An 18494-nucleotide genomic window follows, 5' to 3' on the forward strand; every position below is an offset into this window, starting at 1 on the left:
AAAATTCCAATAAAGGCACAAATAATGACAGATAGTATTTATACTAAAAGAGGCCCAGAAAGAGTATATAATGGTTTCAGAGTTTAGTTCATGGCTCGTATGACTCTGACCAGTTGTTTTCGTAACAATTTCATGGATTTCTTGCATTTTGCTTCCATTTGTTGTTTTTGTAGCCCAATGACTTAGTGTCCCCAATCAAAGATCCAGTTAGCTTTTCAGAAGGTATATTGAAACTGGACAATTCTTTCAGTTGTTATCTAATGTCTCTTATGACTTTGAATATATTGATTTTAATAAAATATCCGTGATTTTTCGAACGTTGCCACTGTTTTATCCTATTTCTCTTGGTAAACAAAGGCGGAAACTGATTTCCTATAAGTTGTAAATTGAATTTTTTGTAACGGTTTTTCATTCAACAAACAATTCCTTTGTTTTGATACTACATGTCATTGTTTTTAGCATAACTCCATATTCGATGAGTACATTTTGTTTCCTTGTGGAATTACCGCAAATTTCGCAAGACCAATTGAAAGTAAGTCCAGTATCGAAAAATCACAGTGTTGAAAAAAAAGCGTATCTGGATATCTTAACTGTTTTTGTTGAATAGTTTATGCCTTGTGGGCTGAGACACAGTTATCTCGCATAATTTTGTGCATTTCGTTGTTTTGCTTATGTTTGTCCTTATTTTTGCTGTTATACGCCATGTACCTGATAGCGATAGATCTCAATTGCTTAAATCCAGTAAGTATAACACAAAGCTTGTTTAATTTTTTCAGTTTATATCTGTTTGTTTTAATGACTTTCAAAATAAATTTTAAAAAACCTTTTCTTTTCAGATATTTCTTTTTTGCTTTCATTTTTGCTTTCAATTTTGCCGCCATATATCTCAATCCTACTAATTGGAAGTCGGAATTAAATTTGTTATTTCAAACATTTATTTGCACTTGGTTATACGTTGTGAATGATTGCTTCGACCCGTTATTTTCATAAAAAGTATAGTAGATTTCTCTACTGTTCAATTTTTGGGTTTCTTTTTGTCATGTCGGCGTACTCCTTTTATAAGGAAGACTTGTTGATGTTAAAATGGGCAGAAAGCATTTATTTACCTTTCTTGCAGGTAAAAACTTTTAATTATTGTGCCTTGACCAGTGTAATGTCGTAAATTTGTTTGATGTTTTGACTTCTTTATGTATTTGTTGTTATTTTGTCGAGACCTAATTTCATTACTAACAGGCCCAATTGGCTTCCTGAGGTGTTGCAACCCAATCTATTGCTTTTTGTTGAAATCTTAAGCCTGCTATGTTTTTTGAAAAAGTTTGTTTTCAAAAACATGTTTTGGTTTTAGAGCTTCGTCATTTTTTTAACTATTTTTTCGGTCGGTTTCAAGCTCAGTCTCTGTAAACACAGGTCACAACCCAATTCCAGTAAGCTATAGTTTAATCTTTATAACAGTTTTAGCATTAAGTTTTTGCTTCTCCGCCCTTGGTACTACTGTTCCTACAAGATTTCTTAAATGTTAGAGATTTTTATATGTTTGTACATTTAAAAGGGTTTGTTTTCTATTTATTTTGCAACAATAATTGGCTTTGATCCCATTGGTCCCATTTGCGTTGAAATTTTGCGCAAATGAGCCGTGGATAATGATTTGTCTTACAATTGAACAGTGGTTAATGACATGTATCAATTGTTTCCAATGGAGATATAAATGATAATTTTAGTGATGTCAGTTGACATCTAATGATATTAATAACTGTGAAATTAATTGTTTTCAAAAAGAGAAACGTATTTTTGAACTTCTTTGCACTTTTTTGTCGACCTGTTAACCAGTCGCAATGAGAATAGGTCCCATATCTTTTCTAGTGAAGTATAGGTTAAACTGTTTTGTTTAGGTTTTTCTGATACGAGTTTGATTGTGTTATGGTTTTTTTATTATAGACATCAAGTTTTGGTCGCAAATAATGTTTGTTGTTTGATTATTATTGTTGTTTTTACTAGTAGTCTTATTATCAACAGCTTTAAGCGCTCTAGCGTGGCATTATTGTATTCCATTGGTTGTTTATTGAACAATATGTATGTTTTTGAAAGTCTTCTATCTCTTCATCATTTGGTAGCCAATTAAGTCAAGAATGTGGATGAGCGCGGTCTGAACAATTTGTGCATACGCACATTACCGATCCTCTTTGTTATTAGTATTAATTCACTTCGAATCAACAATGGACTCACACTAGATGCATTCGATTTAAAAAATCTTGAGTTAGTTTCATTGCTACCGCTCCCAATTTGTCACCATTGGTGATAAAAACTAAGTGTTCCGTAGTATCCGAGAAAAATTGTTGAGCTCAAGCGAGACATCAACAATCTCATAGCTATAGATTGATTTTCCTGCTCCTTGCTTGACATATCTTAAAAATCTCTCCACCAACTCTGTTCGATATCATTTTTCTCCGAGTTCCTCAGTTGAGATAAAAACAGGGATGAGTAGGTAGCAAAAAAAAAAATTGGCCCATCACACAGAGGCATATCTTGCTATTATAACTGTCGCTGTTCCCTGCATAGCACTCGCAGTTTGAGCCAGCCTGCCATTTTGGGTCAAAAGACCCTCCAGCTATACTTCTGTTGTCTCATAGCTCGGCAACTCTCTTTGGGATTTTTAAAAAGTAATAAAAAAAAACACTGAATTCCGATCCACATCAACGAGTACAATTGATATTAGTCCGGCAGTGTAATTATTTAAATGGATTTAATATTTCCATATTATAACAGAAAACATGAGTTAAATTCAAATTATGTCGCATATCTCAAAATAAAAATTAATTAAGTTTATAAAGTCAACCCAACCAGTAAACAGTAGTTCTAATTCATTTTCCAAATTTAAAGTCACGCCATGTTGAACAAGTAACCTTCCACAAAATAGGGTTTCTTTTGTAAGCTGAGGAGAAGAAAGTTCTAAGTTGCTTGGGGAAACTTTTTTTGTCTTGTTTGATTTTAATTTCGCTGGGTAGTTCATTCCAATCTAGTATCGCTAATCTAACAAACGAGTTTTGCCTTTTGATAGAGACAAATTTTTGGTCCCAGAACAATTTTTTTGTCCTTATAGACTCATGAATATTCCAGGTGATTAAAGGACGTCCCGATGTTGGTGAAAAAGCAGGTCGTAACTGTTTTTTTATTTTCCAAAAGTATTGTAACCTTTTTGTTTTTAAAAATAGTTTTACGGGTAGTATATTCCGACTGCATTTAATATCTTGAACAGATTCAAATTTTTGTCTAAAAAAGGTTGCTCGTAATGACCAGTTAAGCTGTTTCTCAAGAGACATTATTAAATTTTGCTCAATTGCGTGAATGATAACCGCTGAGTAGTGCAAGTGACTTCATACTAGGGCATTTAGGACAAGTATCAATAGTTTTTGTGGAACTGATTTTCTAATAGTATAAATTGTTTTTATTCCTCGGGCCATTTTTCGTAAGATATGTTTCACTTCCTCTTGAAACGTTAAATTGCTGTCTATGTGAACCCCTAAATATTTTACTTCAGGTTTCTCGTCTATTGGAATTGAATCTAAAATTATCTGTTCACCGAAATCTTTTCTTTTGCTCTTACCAAATATCATGAATTCAGTTTTAGAGGTATTAACTGTGAGGTGATGTTCATGAAAAAATCGAATAAGTTTGTTTGCATTTTGCTCTAACTTGATTTTGCTTTTGTCAATGGAGGTATCAAAAGTTAAAATAACGGTATCGTCAGCATATTGTATGAGTTCAGTTTCGTTGTCAACTCTTGTTGCCATGTCATTAATGTACAGATTAAATAGGAGCGGACCAAGTACTGTTCCTTGTGGTACACCTCTATGAAGCATTAGTTCATCTGATATGCAATCTTGTAGTACAACAGATTGGCGGCGGTTTGTAATGAAACTTCTTAAGAGATTTTTTGAGTTCTCATCAAAACCTAAGTTGCCTAACTTGATATCCAAAATGTCATAATTGATAGAATCAAAAGCTTTTGATAGGTCAAGAAAAGCTGCTGTGACAAAATTGTTAATTTCAGTTTTGTTTCTGATGAATTCTGTGCAAAATAATAGGGAATCGATGGTAGAAAAGTTTTTCCTAAAACCATATTGATTTTTACTTAGTAAATTGTTGTCGTGAAGGTACTGACAAATTTGATCCCTCAAGATTGTTTCAATGATCTTAGAAAGGCATGGGGTAATGGAAATTGGGCGATAGTTATTAGGTTCCTCAGGGTCATCTTTTTTGTATAGTGGTACAACATGTGCTCGTTTAAGCTCATTGGGGAAGCAAGATAATTTGATGCAGTAGTTCACAAGGAAATTTAAATGAGGAACAATGACAGAGCTTGAGTCTTTAATAGCCCATGCAGGAATGTTTGATGGTCCAATCGGTTTATTTCTCCCCAGTGCCCTAATTGCGTCATGACAGTCTTTTTCCGTTACATAGTGAAAGCTAAAAGTTTTTTGTTTAGGATTGCCTGTCCCAGAAGTCTGTAGTGGATGCTGAGGGCCTTGGAATTTCCCGAGTGTAGAGAAACGATAGTTCAACAGGTTAGCAATTTTTTTTGTCTGGGTTACATAATCACCAAATACATTTCTCAAACTGTAGATTCTGGGTTTTGTTTTTTCAGAGTTTCTTACTTCATTTATCAGCATCCACTTTTTTCTGTCACTTTCCGCTGCTTCAATAAGATTTCTATGAAATCTGTTGAAATCGTTGTCATTAGAAATACTAAATGTGTTTTTTAGATCAAAGAAATTTTCATAGTCTTTATCATTCAAAAACCTATCTCGATCGACCATCAGTTGTCTTGATTTTCTAGTTAACCATTTGTCTGTTAATGTAAAAAAACTTTTGTCATTACGGATAAAACATTTTTTAAGTGGAGCGCTTTTCGAAAGTGCTGTCGTAAAATTTTCAGTGAAAACTTGTAGCATTGAATCCAAATTGTTCTGAACCTACATTTTTTGCCAGTTTCGTTGTTCTAGGCAGTGTTTAAAATCAAGTGCATTATAGTTCTTTTTATCGAAAAATTTTTTCTGTACTGGTACCTTTTTACTTTCAACATGAAGCCCTAATAGACTTAGAGTAGCAAAATGGTCACTTTTCACTATGCTATCACAAATTATAGTGTCGTTTATAGTTGAACAGTCAGTAATAATGTAATCAATAAGGCTTTTGGTATTGTTGCCCCGGTTTAAACGAGTAGGAATGGTTTGGTTCTTTATATGTAAATCATAAGGAAGTATTACTGTTTCAAGCCTAGTTCTTTCCAAGGTATCTAAATAGTTAATGTTATAGTCGCCCAGAAGTTAATGTTATAGTCGCCCAGAAGTCACAGAAACCACCAACATTTCTACAGAGAAGAGTTCAAATTATATGACCACTGCATTAACAGGTTTTCCTGAATTGTTTTTGTCACTCAGCAGCTGTTAGAGCAAAATGACGCCATATAAATAAGGATACTTGCCTGAAGTCGGGACATTATGTTTACGCAACCCTAACGTGCCCACTCCTGTCATCATATAAAAGAATTCGCTGCTTGCAAACACGAGACTGATTTGCAACACTTAGGATCACCATTATTCTTAGTCGGTTATTGCGCAAACTCATTTAGCCACAGCCATTACACGAAGCAGTAAGAACCCAGGTTGAGGTGCCAGACGGAAATCACTTCTGATCAGACCCAATTCAAACGCACACGGTGTGTTTCCAGACCAAAATTACAGGATCTGGGGTTTGGTTCGAGCGCACAATAGTATGTTAACCACATAAATGTCCAATATACCGGACCTGCAGTGAAAAAAATTTCGATCACTCTCGCACAGAGGAATGCCTAAGTGCAATTCTAAAAGCCTTCAAAGCTTGAACTAAAAGCAGGAATTGGGACACCTGTCAATCATGTTCATGATGAAGATAATGATAACTACTGTAGATGAGATCTCTCCTTTGTGGTTTTGAGGACTGTCAAGACATGTGTTGTACGACACAATACATTACTTCTAGTCACGCTTTTCGTAAAGCAAATAGGGAAAGGGAAGGATGGGCTCATAACATGAGGGATGGGGGAGGCGAAATTTTGCGTGGATCATAATGTTTTTTCGTTGACACAAACACAAACATAAACACAAACACAAACACAAACACACAAACAACAGGGCTCGGCTGGTTTCTATTTTTCATTGTTAACACTCGTTAAGTACAAAAAGGCTGGTTATTTGTTGAAAAGGTTAGATGAATAGAAAAAGTTCTCTAAGAAATAAGGAAGTTGATTCAAAGAAATGACGTCCACAACAGCGAGAAAGCATCGTCGTGTGCTGAATTCTGTTGTTTAATTCTGTAGTTTAACATATAAAACGGTCGCTAGTAGTGGATAGCATTTGAGTACCAAACAAATTTCCTTTTGATATGCATCGAAAAAAAACAGCTCAAACCTTCATAAACTCAGAAGATCAGGTCGATTATATACCAATAAATAGACAATTAAAACATTTTAAGTCCTTCGGTTTCGTATAGAAGCAAACAGCCCAAGGATGAGTATCACATTTATGATAAATTTTAGCTTTCTGATTTAGTTATCTGAGTAATCATCTTTTGTGTTCAATTTTTGGATTATAACATGAATTAATTTGTTTCTACAAATAAACTAGCCCTCAATTATATCAAAATTAGTTAATGGGGGTATAAAATCTAGACACCAAAAGCTGGCAGCCACAGAGTGAATGACCTAGGACCAAAGACATGTAATGTCCAGACCAACGGGGTCCCAAAGAAAGCTTGTGCCAGACCAACGGGTCCCGGATAGGGTAGTGTGGGCGATCCAAGTCTCACCGAAACCAATTTTTTGTCTTGTTGTATTTTCCAACGCCCATTTTACGGAACCAGGTTGAAATTTCTATCAGGGTGAATAAATATTCATAATTATCAATTTATTGTGTTGAAATTTCAACACATTTAGTAGATAATTTCAGCACCTTTCACCACATTAAACAAATAATCATCTCAAATTTTTCAGCTCAAAAATAGCTTTTTCAGCGCTTGTCAGCGCCTGTTGAGACAAACCTTTTAATGTGTTGAGCAAAAGTCTGCTCATAGGTCTGCTTTTGGAATTATAAAAATTCTTCAAAAAATTTTTTCGGTCCATGTGCATACAACATCAGCAAAGAGCATTGCACCACAGCAGTCCAACTTATAAATCAGTTGAAAAAATTTAAGAATTATGGCAGCTTTTAAGATAGCGCAGTTATCACAGCTCGTGCAACATTAATTAGTTGAATGAAACCAAGTAGCTTAAGTGTGATAGTGTTCCTTCCGTTAGCCATGATGAAAGCCTGATGTTTTTCAGATCTCTTTTTCAAAAAACGAAATATCATTTTAAAAAACAATGCAGATTTTTATTGCATAGTGGCTCTTCTGAATTGCATGAGATGAAGTGAAGGAACGTACATTCTGACAACTTTATAAGCAACAGTGAGCAGCCAAGTTACACGAAATTTTTAATGTAAAGAATGTGTTGAAAGCGCTGAATTTGTTTCTTTTTCTGAAGCGCTGAAATAATGTAACAGTTTTGCTAAAATTTTGAGATGTTGAATTTATCTAAATATGCTGAAAGTGTGCTAAATTTTTGTAAAAATTGAGTTGACAATTGCTGAAAAAAATCTATTTAAAACATTTAGCATATTCCTTACATAATTTCAGCAACTTCAACGCATAAAATTTGCCGCTTACACCCACTCGCATTTTGACCCGTGGTGTGTTTGGTCTGATTATATCAACCTCGTCTCACTGGTCTGGCCATTAACCACAGTTTGTTCTGTTCGGTCATACCAATAACCATGTTTCGCCTAGCTAACTAAACTTAACTAAGTCACAGGTATTTAATATTTCGACCTCTATTGAGAAACAATATTTAGATAGAGGGCTCCTGTCAAGGTCAATGTAAGCTATATGAACTGAGCAAAAGTCCAAAAGTCCAGTCAAAACAAGAAAATACGTGCTGGTTCACAGCAAAAGAAAGTACTAATGTGTGAAACCATTGCCCATCAAAGCAATAGTCGACCAGCAAAAAATTGGGAGATGAAACTTCTTCGTCATTGACTTCTAAAATGTTTTTTCACAATATTTCTTTCTGAATGTGTGACCAAAAGATGGGAGGGACAATATTATAATTTTGATGAGATGCTCTTCTATGCGTTTAAGTGCGTCTGACTAATGGACTCTAGGGTATGCTTGATGTGAACTCTGATCTAACTATGATACTCTTGTGAACAAATTTACCCCAAATACAGTCTATTTGGTTCGACCAATGCCCACATTTTGTTCTGTTCGGACTGATTATCACCAACAATTGTCTATGCAGTCTGGCCAGTGACAATAGTTTAAACTTTGGTCTAATCGTTCTGTCTGATGGCTTTGCCTGGAGTCTGTTTGGTGTCGCCAATGGACAAGTTTTTGCACCTTGAAGTTACCTGTGATCTGGCCATAACACGGTTTTACTACAACTATAATTGTATTTCTGTATGAAGCATCTCAAAAAGCAAATTTACCCAATTCCTGAACGAAAATGGTCAAGACCAGGCAAAAAAATGGTCAAGGCCAGAAAGCTGGTCAGTTTGGTCTGAACTCAACATTTTTTGGTCTATCTTGAGAAACTAATTTTTGTATTATTGCCGAAGTGTCTTTCAGGTTGTCGTGCCTTTCTAACCCCTTATTAGGAATTGGTGCGTTCTAATTAGCCTCTGATTGAATTATTTGTGCCCGGATCGAGGAGTCATCGCTAAAAATCGCTTAAAAATGCAAGATTTGCGGTGAATACGTTGAAAAGATGTAAGATTTGCAATTTTAGCTTTGAATGCGGTGAATGCGGTGAAAAAAAAAGAATTCACGGCTTAGAATCGCAAATCTTGAAAAAATTCACCGCCAATTTTACAAAATATCTTTACCGCAGAAAATCTTGCAAAAAAAGATGTAAGATGCGAAATGTGTGAATGCGTTGAAAGCTGTGAAAAATTAATTCACCGTTAAGAACCGCAAATCTTACAAATATTAACCGCTAAATTTACCAAATATCTTCACCGCAGAAAATGTTGCAAAAAACGTATGATTAGTGGTGAATGCATGGAAAATGGTGAAGAATAAATAAGAACCGCCAATCTTACAAAACTTCACCGCTAAATTTACCAAATAGCTTTATGCAAAAAAGATTTAAGAATAGCGGCGAAGGGGTTGAAAAGGTTGAAAAATAATAAATCACCGCAAAGAACCGCGAATCTTACAAATATGCATAGCTACATTTACCAAATATCTTCAGGGCTCAAAAATTTGCAAAAATTTCTAACAGTAGCGGTGAATGCGTTGAGTGCGGTAAAAAGAAAAATAACCACTAATTTACCTTTCTAAGTGATTTGAATTGGAAGCGAGTTTTTTTATTAGTGGATAAATTTTTTGGTGAAATATTTTTTAAGCCGTGAAAATAAAAAATTCACCGCTAAAATCGCAAATCTTACAAAATTTCCATTGCATTTGTTACCCATATCGTTTATTGAATCTGATTTAAAATTACAAGAAATACTATATAATTATGTGACAGATGGAGCAGAGTAATAAAAAGTTGATGACATGCAGGAGGTCAGGGGTTCGAACCCGTGTACGGCAATTTATATCTGTGAGAAATCAGGTGAATGCGGTGAAAAAAATTTTCACTGCCAAAATATATCTTCTTTTCTTTAGGCGATTTCAACTCTTTCGACGCAGTGCAACAGTTGAGAGTGTGGAATGAAGAACATCCAAGCCAGACAGGAGCAGTTGCAGATTCGGATTATGTGGTCACTTTGGGTTCACTTGACAGAATGTTCAATTTGCAGAATGGCGTGGTACAGGGCGTACTCTACTCAATGCAGCTCAAGTTAGATTCAAGATTTGAATCAATTCTGTTTCCCATCCCCCCGCTTTGTGGGAAGATATTTTTTATGACTCCCATGCGCACGTGCATTATTTTTTCAAAGTAACGTGCTATAAAACAACACACAATTTGTAACTGGGGTTCATAAAAAACACTGGGGGCCGAAACAGAATAGATCCCAAGATTTTTACCAGGATATAAGAGCTGACATCAAAGAAGTAGAGCTGTCCACCGTTAAAAATTGGAGAAAAAAGGGTGGGAATAACTTTTAAATATTTGTTTACCAGCTTTTGAGAGAGGAAACAGGGCAAAAAAAGGCTGCAAATTCACAAAATAATAGGATTAAGACTGATAAATGGAATTAAGACTGAACTCTTTTATATTCAACGGTTGAAATAATAGTGGACTATAATTTATTCCGACAAAAAGTTTCTCTCCCGAGGGTGAGATAAAAAAAAACTCCGAGTTAGATGACATTCTAGGCTCACAGGCTTCAATATACGCCTCTGTTTTATAAGAAAATTTAAATGAAGTTAAATATTTTGATAACGTCGAGGCCTCAATTTTATCCATTTCCCTCTACTAGAATTTTATTTTTTTTTTCATAATTCGACTATAAAATGGGAGCCCACTGGAGCCTGGACCAATCTTTTTTCTTCAATGGAAAATTGACGGCCAGCTTGAATTAAAAAATACAAACTCAGAGACGAGCACTATGATTCGGTCGTATGAACAAATTGAAAACTGTCGTAAACTCGATCAAAATTTGAAAAACGTTCACGTAGGTATTCATTATTTCAGCCAGCTATATCTAAATGAAGATGCACAGTTTTCAATGACAGTGACAGAGTCGACCTTCCCCAGTCACGTGACAGAACGGGAGGGGGACAGAGTAGTGACTGAACACACAGTTGAAATATTCTGGGAATTTCAGGGAAGCGCAGAGGTCAGTGTAGAAAACATTTTGCATACTAACTGCGTTTATTCTCTTGATCGAACTCGGCTTCTTTTTTATAGATAATTGCTCACTAAATTTCCACTCAGTCTTCTAAAATCTTATAGACGGCTTTGAGTTGAATTTTTCAAAAGTTTGGAAAGTTTGAAGAGTTAAAATTAAACGTCATAATTCCTCAGAATTTTTTATTCAATTAATTGTCTGCTTTTTGAAAATATTCCTTTGTAGAAAAACTTATACTCGCAACATTGTATGATATTCAGAATTAAAATCAGAATTTAATATTTTAATGTGATTCAGAGAAACCGTTTTGAAATCAAAAATCTTGGTCACACCTGTTTAGACTCCTTATATCTCTATATCCCAGAGTTTGACCCTTAATCCACCCCTAATTAGCGGAGATTACGGTGTAATGCGTATTTCACTTCTATTTATCGGGGAAAATAGTGTAAGAGAGTAATTTTTAGAAAAATTACACTACATTAACACTCTCTTCTCCACTCTTTTTACACTCTTGTCAAAGAAGGTAATTTAGAGTGGATTGATAGAAAATTACACCTCTCTTGACTCATTGTAATTATTTTACTTATAATAAATTTTAGATAATAGCTTGTGTCAAGAATAGAGACAATTTTTAGACAATTGACATCTGGATCGTACCACCAGATGGTTCTTGTCCATGTCAACTGCCAGCAATCGGAACCCTGTCCCATCTCATAACTGGACTCACATCCGGAAAGGAATACACATTCTTTACTCAATTGACCAGCACTTACGGAAAACTGGGCGCTATTACGTCATTCGTTCAGTCTACCTACACTGACGTCATAGATGACAGTTCTACAGATGCTGCAGTTGAAACCAACGCTATTGTCTTGGAAATTTCAATAGAGTCTGGAGTTGGACACATTATTGATGTGGATCTGGAAGGCACTCTGGGTTCTGTTCAACATCACGAGTACATCTACTTCCAGTCAGTATACACTTCACAATTTGACGAGTTTATAATTGTGGAGTAGGAATTTGCTCAGAGCAGGGGGTAAATTTTAGGAGCGTTGTTCCTCCCGGGTCACCACTTCTTAGTAGTCATACAAGGATCATATATGATATCATTCAAATCATAACGTATTTCCTAGTACGATCCTTGAATGATTACTAAGAAATCATACAAATCATATATGACCTTGTATGAATAGTAGGAATCATATATGACCTAGTAGGGCTACTAAGAATTGTATTTGATGAGCAACCCGGGCTCCAAGTAGACAGTGACTATCTGAGATCGGCACTTTTTATATCATTTTTGGCAATAATGGTCAACAATTATGGTCAATATTGACAATAAGTATTCTCTTGAGCAACTTACTTACAAATAAGGGTGCTAGGACAATAGATCGAAAGACAACAGATCGAAAGCAAAAATTGGGACAATAGACTGAAAAATAAATAATTCAACTTGCGTATTGGCCAATCAGATTTAAGCGCTCATTTATTAACTGCATATAACATGTTCTATTGTGATATTTTGTTCGGTTGTGATAGATTCCTATAAAGTCCCACGGGCCGCTAAGGCATGGCCATGGCTCGCGAGGCATGGCTGTAATGTGGTAATTATATTGCAGCTCACAAATAATGCTTAATTTCAGCCAATAAGAATAGAGAAATTTTCGATCTATTGTCCCAATTTTTCTGTTTTCGATCTGTTGTCCTTTCGATCTATTGTCCGGCCACCAAAAATAAGCTCCGCAGTCCAATTTTTTTTTCATAATAGTACCCTACCGCTCTTGATCAGATATCTGAGCCTGGTTTATTATCGTTTGAAACAGAATTATGAAAATACCGTGGTTAATGGGTGAAGACTTGCATGCTAAAAAAGTTATACACAAGCAGAAATTTTAAAACGCGGTGAAAACGAGAACAATTTCTAAAAACGAGTTCAAGTCTGATCATGGCTGATTATCGTCTGGATGGGTCTGATCATGGCCAACTTTAGTCTGGATGGGTGTGATCATTAACGCACACCTCGACCTGGGATTATACTCACATGACTCACATCCTAAAAGGTTCATAAGGTGGCGGATGTTAATGTAGTACCCAAACCATATCATTTTTTCAACTTTTCAGGCTCCAGAAAGTGTTCCATTTTGTCAATTTGGATCCTGGTGATCTGTACACGATGGAAGTGACGATGACAAGCCAAGGCAGGGATCCAGTATCCTGGTCCCAGACATTCCAGGAGTCCACATACCCTAAACAACCCACAATTGTGTACCCAATCACGCCTACTGAACATACTCTGCATTTTGGATGGACTGTGCCCACTTATTTTGCGGTTATTTAATAAAACTATTGTTAAATCAGAATTAACTTGTAATTTTTTTTCGATCATTTCATTAAACCGCTTTTGAAATTGCCGTAGCTACAATTGTTGTTTTTATTTAAAATGATCCCTCTGGAAATTGACTCTGTAAACCATTAAAGTTCGCTCTAAGATTAAGACTCTTTATCAATTGAACAATTTTCAGGTGATAAGAAAAAATTGTATTAAAAACATGAAGCTTTGATTTTATTGTCAGCACTTGACTATATTTTTAAAACACTTGACTATATTTTTGTCTTGTCAGCACTGACTTTATTTTTAAAACATCACAGTGATCACGGTCTACATAATGAATATCTTTGTATATTTTTCCGATGAGGCGAGCTGGGAGAGAGTCCAAACTTTGGCAAACGAAAAAGTTAAATAAATCATTTTATTATAGATGAAGAATCAATGTTGTTTTTTTTTATTTTTTTAGAAAATTCATCTCTCGAATACGCCAGCCGACGGAGCATGTCCATGTGAATACGGCAACACAAGGTAATGTCCGCAATCAGACACCTATTGAGAAATAATAATTACAAGAAAGCTCGGTAATGTGCGTTTGCACATTATGTTTCTACGCAGTTCATCCTCATTTTGAACTTACAAATGAAGTAGAGATAGAAAACTTTTGAAAACTCAAATTTCGTCAAACAAATCTCATATGACTAAAAAACTCACTCTGAAATCAAACCATTAAATGAATTTAAAATGCTGCATTAGAACGCCGATGAGACCTGTCATCACTAAGACTATAAGACAAGAAAAATAACAAAATCAAATAAAAACAACAATGATTAATTACTACCAGAACTTAATGTTTATTTGAAAAAAAAACAGTTGATAAGTCAAAATAGCTTCAAAGAGAACATAAACTACATAAACTAAACAATTTAACTTGACCTACCCAGGATAAAATACGGGGCTTGTCGTTAATGAGACTAGGTGATGCAATAAAAAAACGAATTGGGCAAAGCCAATAAATACGTTTAATTTGTTTAGAAAGTAATAATAAATTAAATATTATTAAATTAATTACAAGACATGAGAGACATAAGGTTTTGATTGAAATCATTAAGTAAGCTTTTTATACTTTCATAGGAGCCACTCAGTCTTGTCTTTATCCAAAAGATGTCACACGACAACAAAAAGAAGGACAACTAAACGCAAAACTAGAAAAATCAGCTACATTTTATGAGAAAATGTGTCGAAGCCGTTTAAACCAAGCTCTTCTACTCAAAATCAGAAGACGATTAAATGTCAACTTCCTCCAACTGCAATAATGTGATTTGACTTGTCAGTATTGTGACAAGGTAATGGCACCAAAAAACTTAAAAATTGTGCAAATGTCCAAAAATCAAAAAACAATCAATGAGAACTCGCAGTATCAAAGCCAAAAACCTTCACTTAGGAGATAAAACTGCAAATAAGAATACATCTCTATTGACTTGAAAAAGTGGTTGACTTCTCTATGCAACTCATCAGCTATAATTTGATAAAAGGTAAGAAACAATTTGGCAATAGAAAAATCCATTAGCTTTTTTTTGAAAATATATTTTTGAAAATCAGTACAATGGTACGTTTTGAGAAACAGTTAGACCTGTCCTTAGTGATACCAACTCATAAGACTATTAAATAACAACGAGTTTAATTTTTTACAAACAATGCGCCGCAAAAAATGTGCCTGTTTCACTTAATTTGTAATCAATCTTCATTGGGTCTCATATGCACATAAATGACATCTGTTTTTAGTTTAGCCTACAAAATTTTTGCCAAAAAATGGTAAATTAATTAAAAATAATACGGCACCCCAGTAAAACTGAATAATTTTTGGATGGTAAAACACATTATCAGAGCAGAACATGCCTAATAAGCTTATCCTGTTCTTCCATTTAAAACGAAAAATTATGCGAAATGCGGTAAATAGTATGAGTAAAATCTTCAAAGTAACGAAAATAAATGTTGATTTTGGACAAATATTGAGGTTAGTTTATTTTAAAAAAACAGCAAGAGTTCATTTCAAGAAGTCGCAGAGAGAGAGAGAGAGAGAGAGAGAGAGAGAGAGAGAGAGAGAGAGGGGGGGGGGGAGAGAAAGAGAGATTTTGGGAAGCTGGGAAAATATAGGTGTTTATTTTATTGTTTTCTGGGTTGTAGAAACTGACTTCACAAAGATATTTCTCGAACATTTCAGTACTGCTCTGTTTGTCAGCTCTTTCTGTCAGCAGAAACGCGATCTCTTGTTAACTATCCGCTAAGAATTATTATTAATAGCCGCACAGCGATAGCTGGGGCTATTATTGGCCTTCGCTTGGTTTTTTTACAACACAAAGAATTTGAATGGTGTTGGGGCGCTGTCTTTTTTTTACGACTCGAAGAGGAGTATTGGAGAAGTCCTTTTTTAAATCAATTTTTGGAGTGAATTTTGAAGCGAGAATTGAAACGCGTGAAAAAAATTGGAGTGACTTTGGTGCTAAACATAAATGAAGAGCGGAGCGAAAAGAGAGTGTTTTTTGTTCATACAGATGTTTTCGACAGAGCGAGAAATTGATTTGTGAAAAAATTTTTTCTAAGCGAGCGAAATTTTTTTTGTTCACGAGCGGCTTTAAAAAGCAGTTTTATTGCAACTTTTGATGGTTATGAGGTTTGATTAAGATATTGTGTTATTTTTAGGTTTGTTTTGATAGGAATTGAAGGTTTCAAGTAGTTAATTTGATTTTTAATGCTAATTTGGAGGTTTTTGATCAGTTTTGCTGATTTTTAGACGAAATTTAATAATTTTTTACCTGTTTTTTTTGTTTTACTGCTTCAATTGGGATTCGAATAGAAGCTTGTTACTTGAGAAATTGCCAGATACCAATTGACTAAAGTTTTGTTGGTATAAAGCATTTTTTTCTAAGGGAAAATCACCAAAAAATTGAGAAATTTTAAACCATTTTTCTTATTTTTCATGCAGTTTTTCTTTTATTAATCTTACACAAGTGTCTTACCCACCGTATTATAACTTGCCCATTGTTTTGCGAGTTTTTCATTGCTCTAATTGCACTAATTGCAAAGGAACCTTATTCGGCTTTATGTTTCCTTGTACTATTAAAAAAAACTCATTTAATTTTTATAGTTTTTTTTTGTTGAATTTGTTTTTGAATGCCGTTTCTATTCCTTTTTTTTATGGCGTTTGTGTAGGTTTAGGGTTCATGATAGTTGTTCTAGTTCTTAAGATATAAATACGGGCAATATTGGGTTTGAATCGTTTTTTCATGAGAAATATGACAAAATAGCGAAAGTTGGAACTATTTTTCTTAATTTTTTTTTGCAGTTTTTTGGTTTTTTTTCTGTTTTTTGAGACGAGTTTCTTAGACTATTATAACTTGTCTACTGTTTTGCGAGCATCTGGAAGCCCTATTGGCTGAAAAGAACTTTTTTTTCAATTTATATGCTTTGTAACATTAAGAAATTTACTAACATTTTCCAGTGTTTAGTGCAAGTTGTTTTTCAGAGCTTTTTTTTCATAATTTGGCCTCAAGAATATTTAAAACATTCACTTATGTGGTTTTAGTAAGTACTAGTTGTTTTGATCAAGTAATCTTGGCACAGATAGTTTTTTCGGGATCTCAAGTTATGACAAAATTTGATCAGATTTTTTTATATTTCAACAGATTTGATTTTTTTGTTTTTAATTTTTTGTTTTATGGTTTGGTTTCGAGAAAATCATTATTTAGTTGAAGAAAGTTTTTTTCTGATGAGTAGTTGGATGGCGGTTAAATAGATTTTCACTTCGAGTCGTTTTCGAATTCTTCCGGATATGTTTTTTTTTCAAGATCTGTTCACACATTTTCATGATTTTCGAAGTCAAATTGGAGTAGTGATTTTGATCACGCCGAAACAGGAAGTGGAGCGAAAAAGCGAGTGGTTTTGCGGCGTGAAAATTTTTCGCTCTAAATTTAAAGCAGAGTGAGAAAACGGTGTTTGAACAAAAATTCGCTTTCTCGCTAGTAGTTTTTTGTTCACATGCGGCAATTTCACTTTAATTTTTACAGTTTTTTCAATTTTTTGGATAGGATTTTTTGTAAAAGGTTTTCCCAATCCATTTATAGTCCGCTGTATGTCTAGTTTTCTGTTTACTCAATGAAGGTTCTTTGAATTATACGTCAGGACTTGTCCTGCTATTTTTTTTTATTTCGTCGTCATGATTTTTGTTACGACGTCACAGCCACTTTTTGTTCATTTGTTCATGCAATTTCAACTGAATCGCATGTGTGACGTCATTTTTCGCTCTTAGTGGAGCGAGTTTTTTCGTTCATTTGCGTGATTAAATTTTTGGTCACACTTGACTCACTCTCAAAAATGACTTCTTCACTTTGAAATTGAGTTTTATTTACTTTAATTCAAAGACATAAGGTCAAATGGGTGTGTGTCACTCTATATGAAGGTTATTTGAGATCAGCTAATAGAGGCAGCAATAACTTATACAGATTTTTAATCAAAATATAACAGATCAGCCTTCAATGAAAAGAGGAATTTTTTTGGTCTGTCTTTTTTAATGTTTTTTTTAGACTGCCGATCTACGAATCTATTGCGGCTATTTTCTGGCAACCTGCCAGCTATGTTTATTATGATTATCCCTCGAGTATAATAGACAACAGTCATTAGAAGGAAAATGAGTCTAAGCAGAACTTCAATCATTCAAAGTTCACGAGAACTTTTTTTGACAACGTCCGTCAAAGTCTGGTTCTCACTGTATAAAGAAAGTGTAAGTTCTGAAAAATAGTCTGCTCAATGTCAAATTCTGGAACATGGTCTAATCAACCCATCTTCAGCCTATTTTCAACCCATCTTTAACCCAACTTCAACCCAAGGGATCGGTCAAAAATCAGAAAATCAAGAAAAAAGAACATTGAAAAAAAATGGAAAAAAAGGAAAGCTGAAAAGAAAATGAAGATCAGTGAAGATAGAAGGACTGTTTTCTTGATGCCTGCATTAATACTTTTCTCATGACTTTTAAATAGTTTGTCTGTGTAAGGACGTTTTTTTCGGCAACGTTTATGTTGCAAAAACAAATGTTGCGAGATTCTTGCAAAACAAATCCCGGGTCGAGAAAAAATGCAAAAATATGTAAGATAAGCGGTGAAAAGTTAGTTTTTTCACCGCAAATTTCGTACATAATTTGGCGGTGAAATGCGGTGAATGCGGTGAAATTATGTAAGTTCACTGCTAGACTAAGCGGTGTTCTTACAAAATTTCACCACAATTCACCACTAAAATATATA

At 34.5% G+C, this 18494-nt stretch overlaps 1 protein-coding gene across 1 annotated transcript in view; it reads left to right on the forward strand.

Annotated features, from left to right (window-relative positions):
* Window positions 1-18494, forward strand: part of LOC142336526 (uncharacterized) — a 91668-nt gene that overhangs the window by 4377 nt on the left and 68797 nt on the right. Inside the window, exons 2-7 of the mRNA XM_075385433.1 lie at window positions 460-532; window positions 9742-9916; window positions 10715-10859; window positions 11507-11841; window positions 12993-13200; window positions 13667-13728. Of these exons, the coding sequence (XP_075241548.1) occupies window positions 460-532; window positions 9742-9916; window positions 10715-10859; window positions 11507-11841; window positions 12993-13200; window positions 13667-13728 (998 nt within the window). The remainder of the gene's footprint in view (window positions 1-459; window positions 533-9741; window positions 9917-10714; window positions 10860-11506; window positions 11842-12992; window positions 13201-13666; window positions 13729-18494) is intronic.

Source organism: Convolutriloba macropyga, chromosome 3 (assembly GCF_964194025.1).
Source record: "Convolutriloba macropyga chromosome 3, txConMacr16.3, whole genome shotgun sequence".
NCBI lineage: Eukaryota > Metazoa > Xenacoelomorpha > Acoela > Convolutidae > Convolutriloba > Convolutriloba macropyga.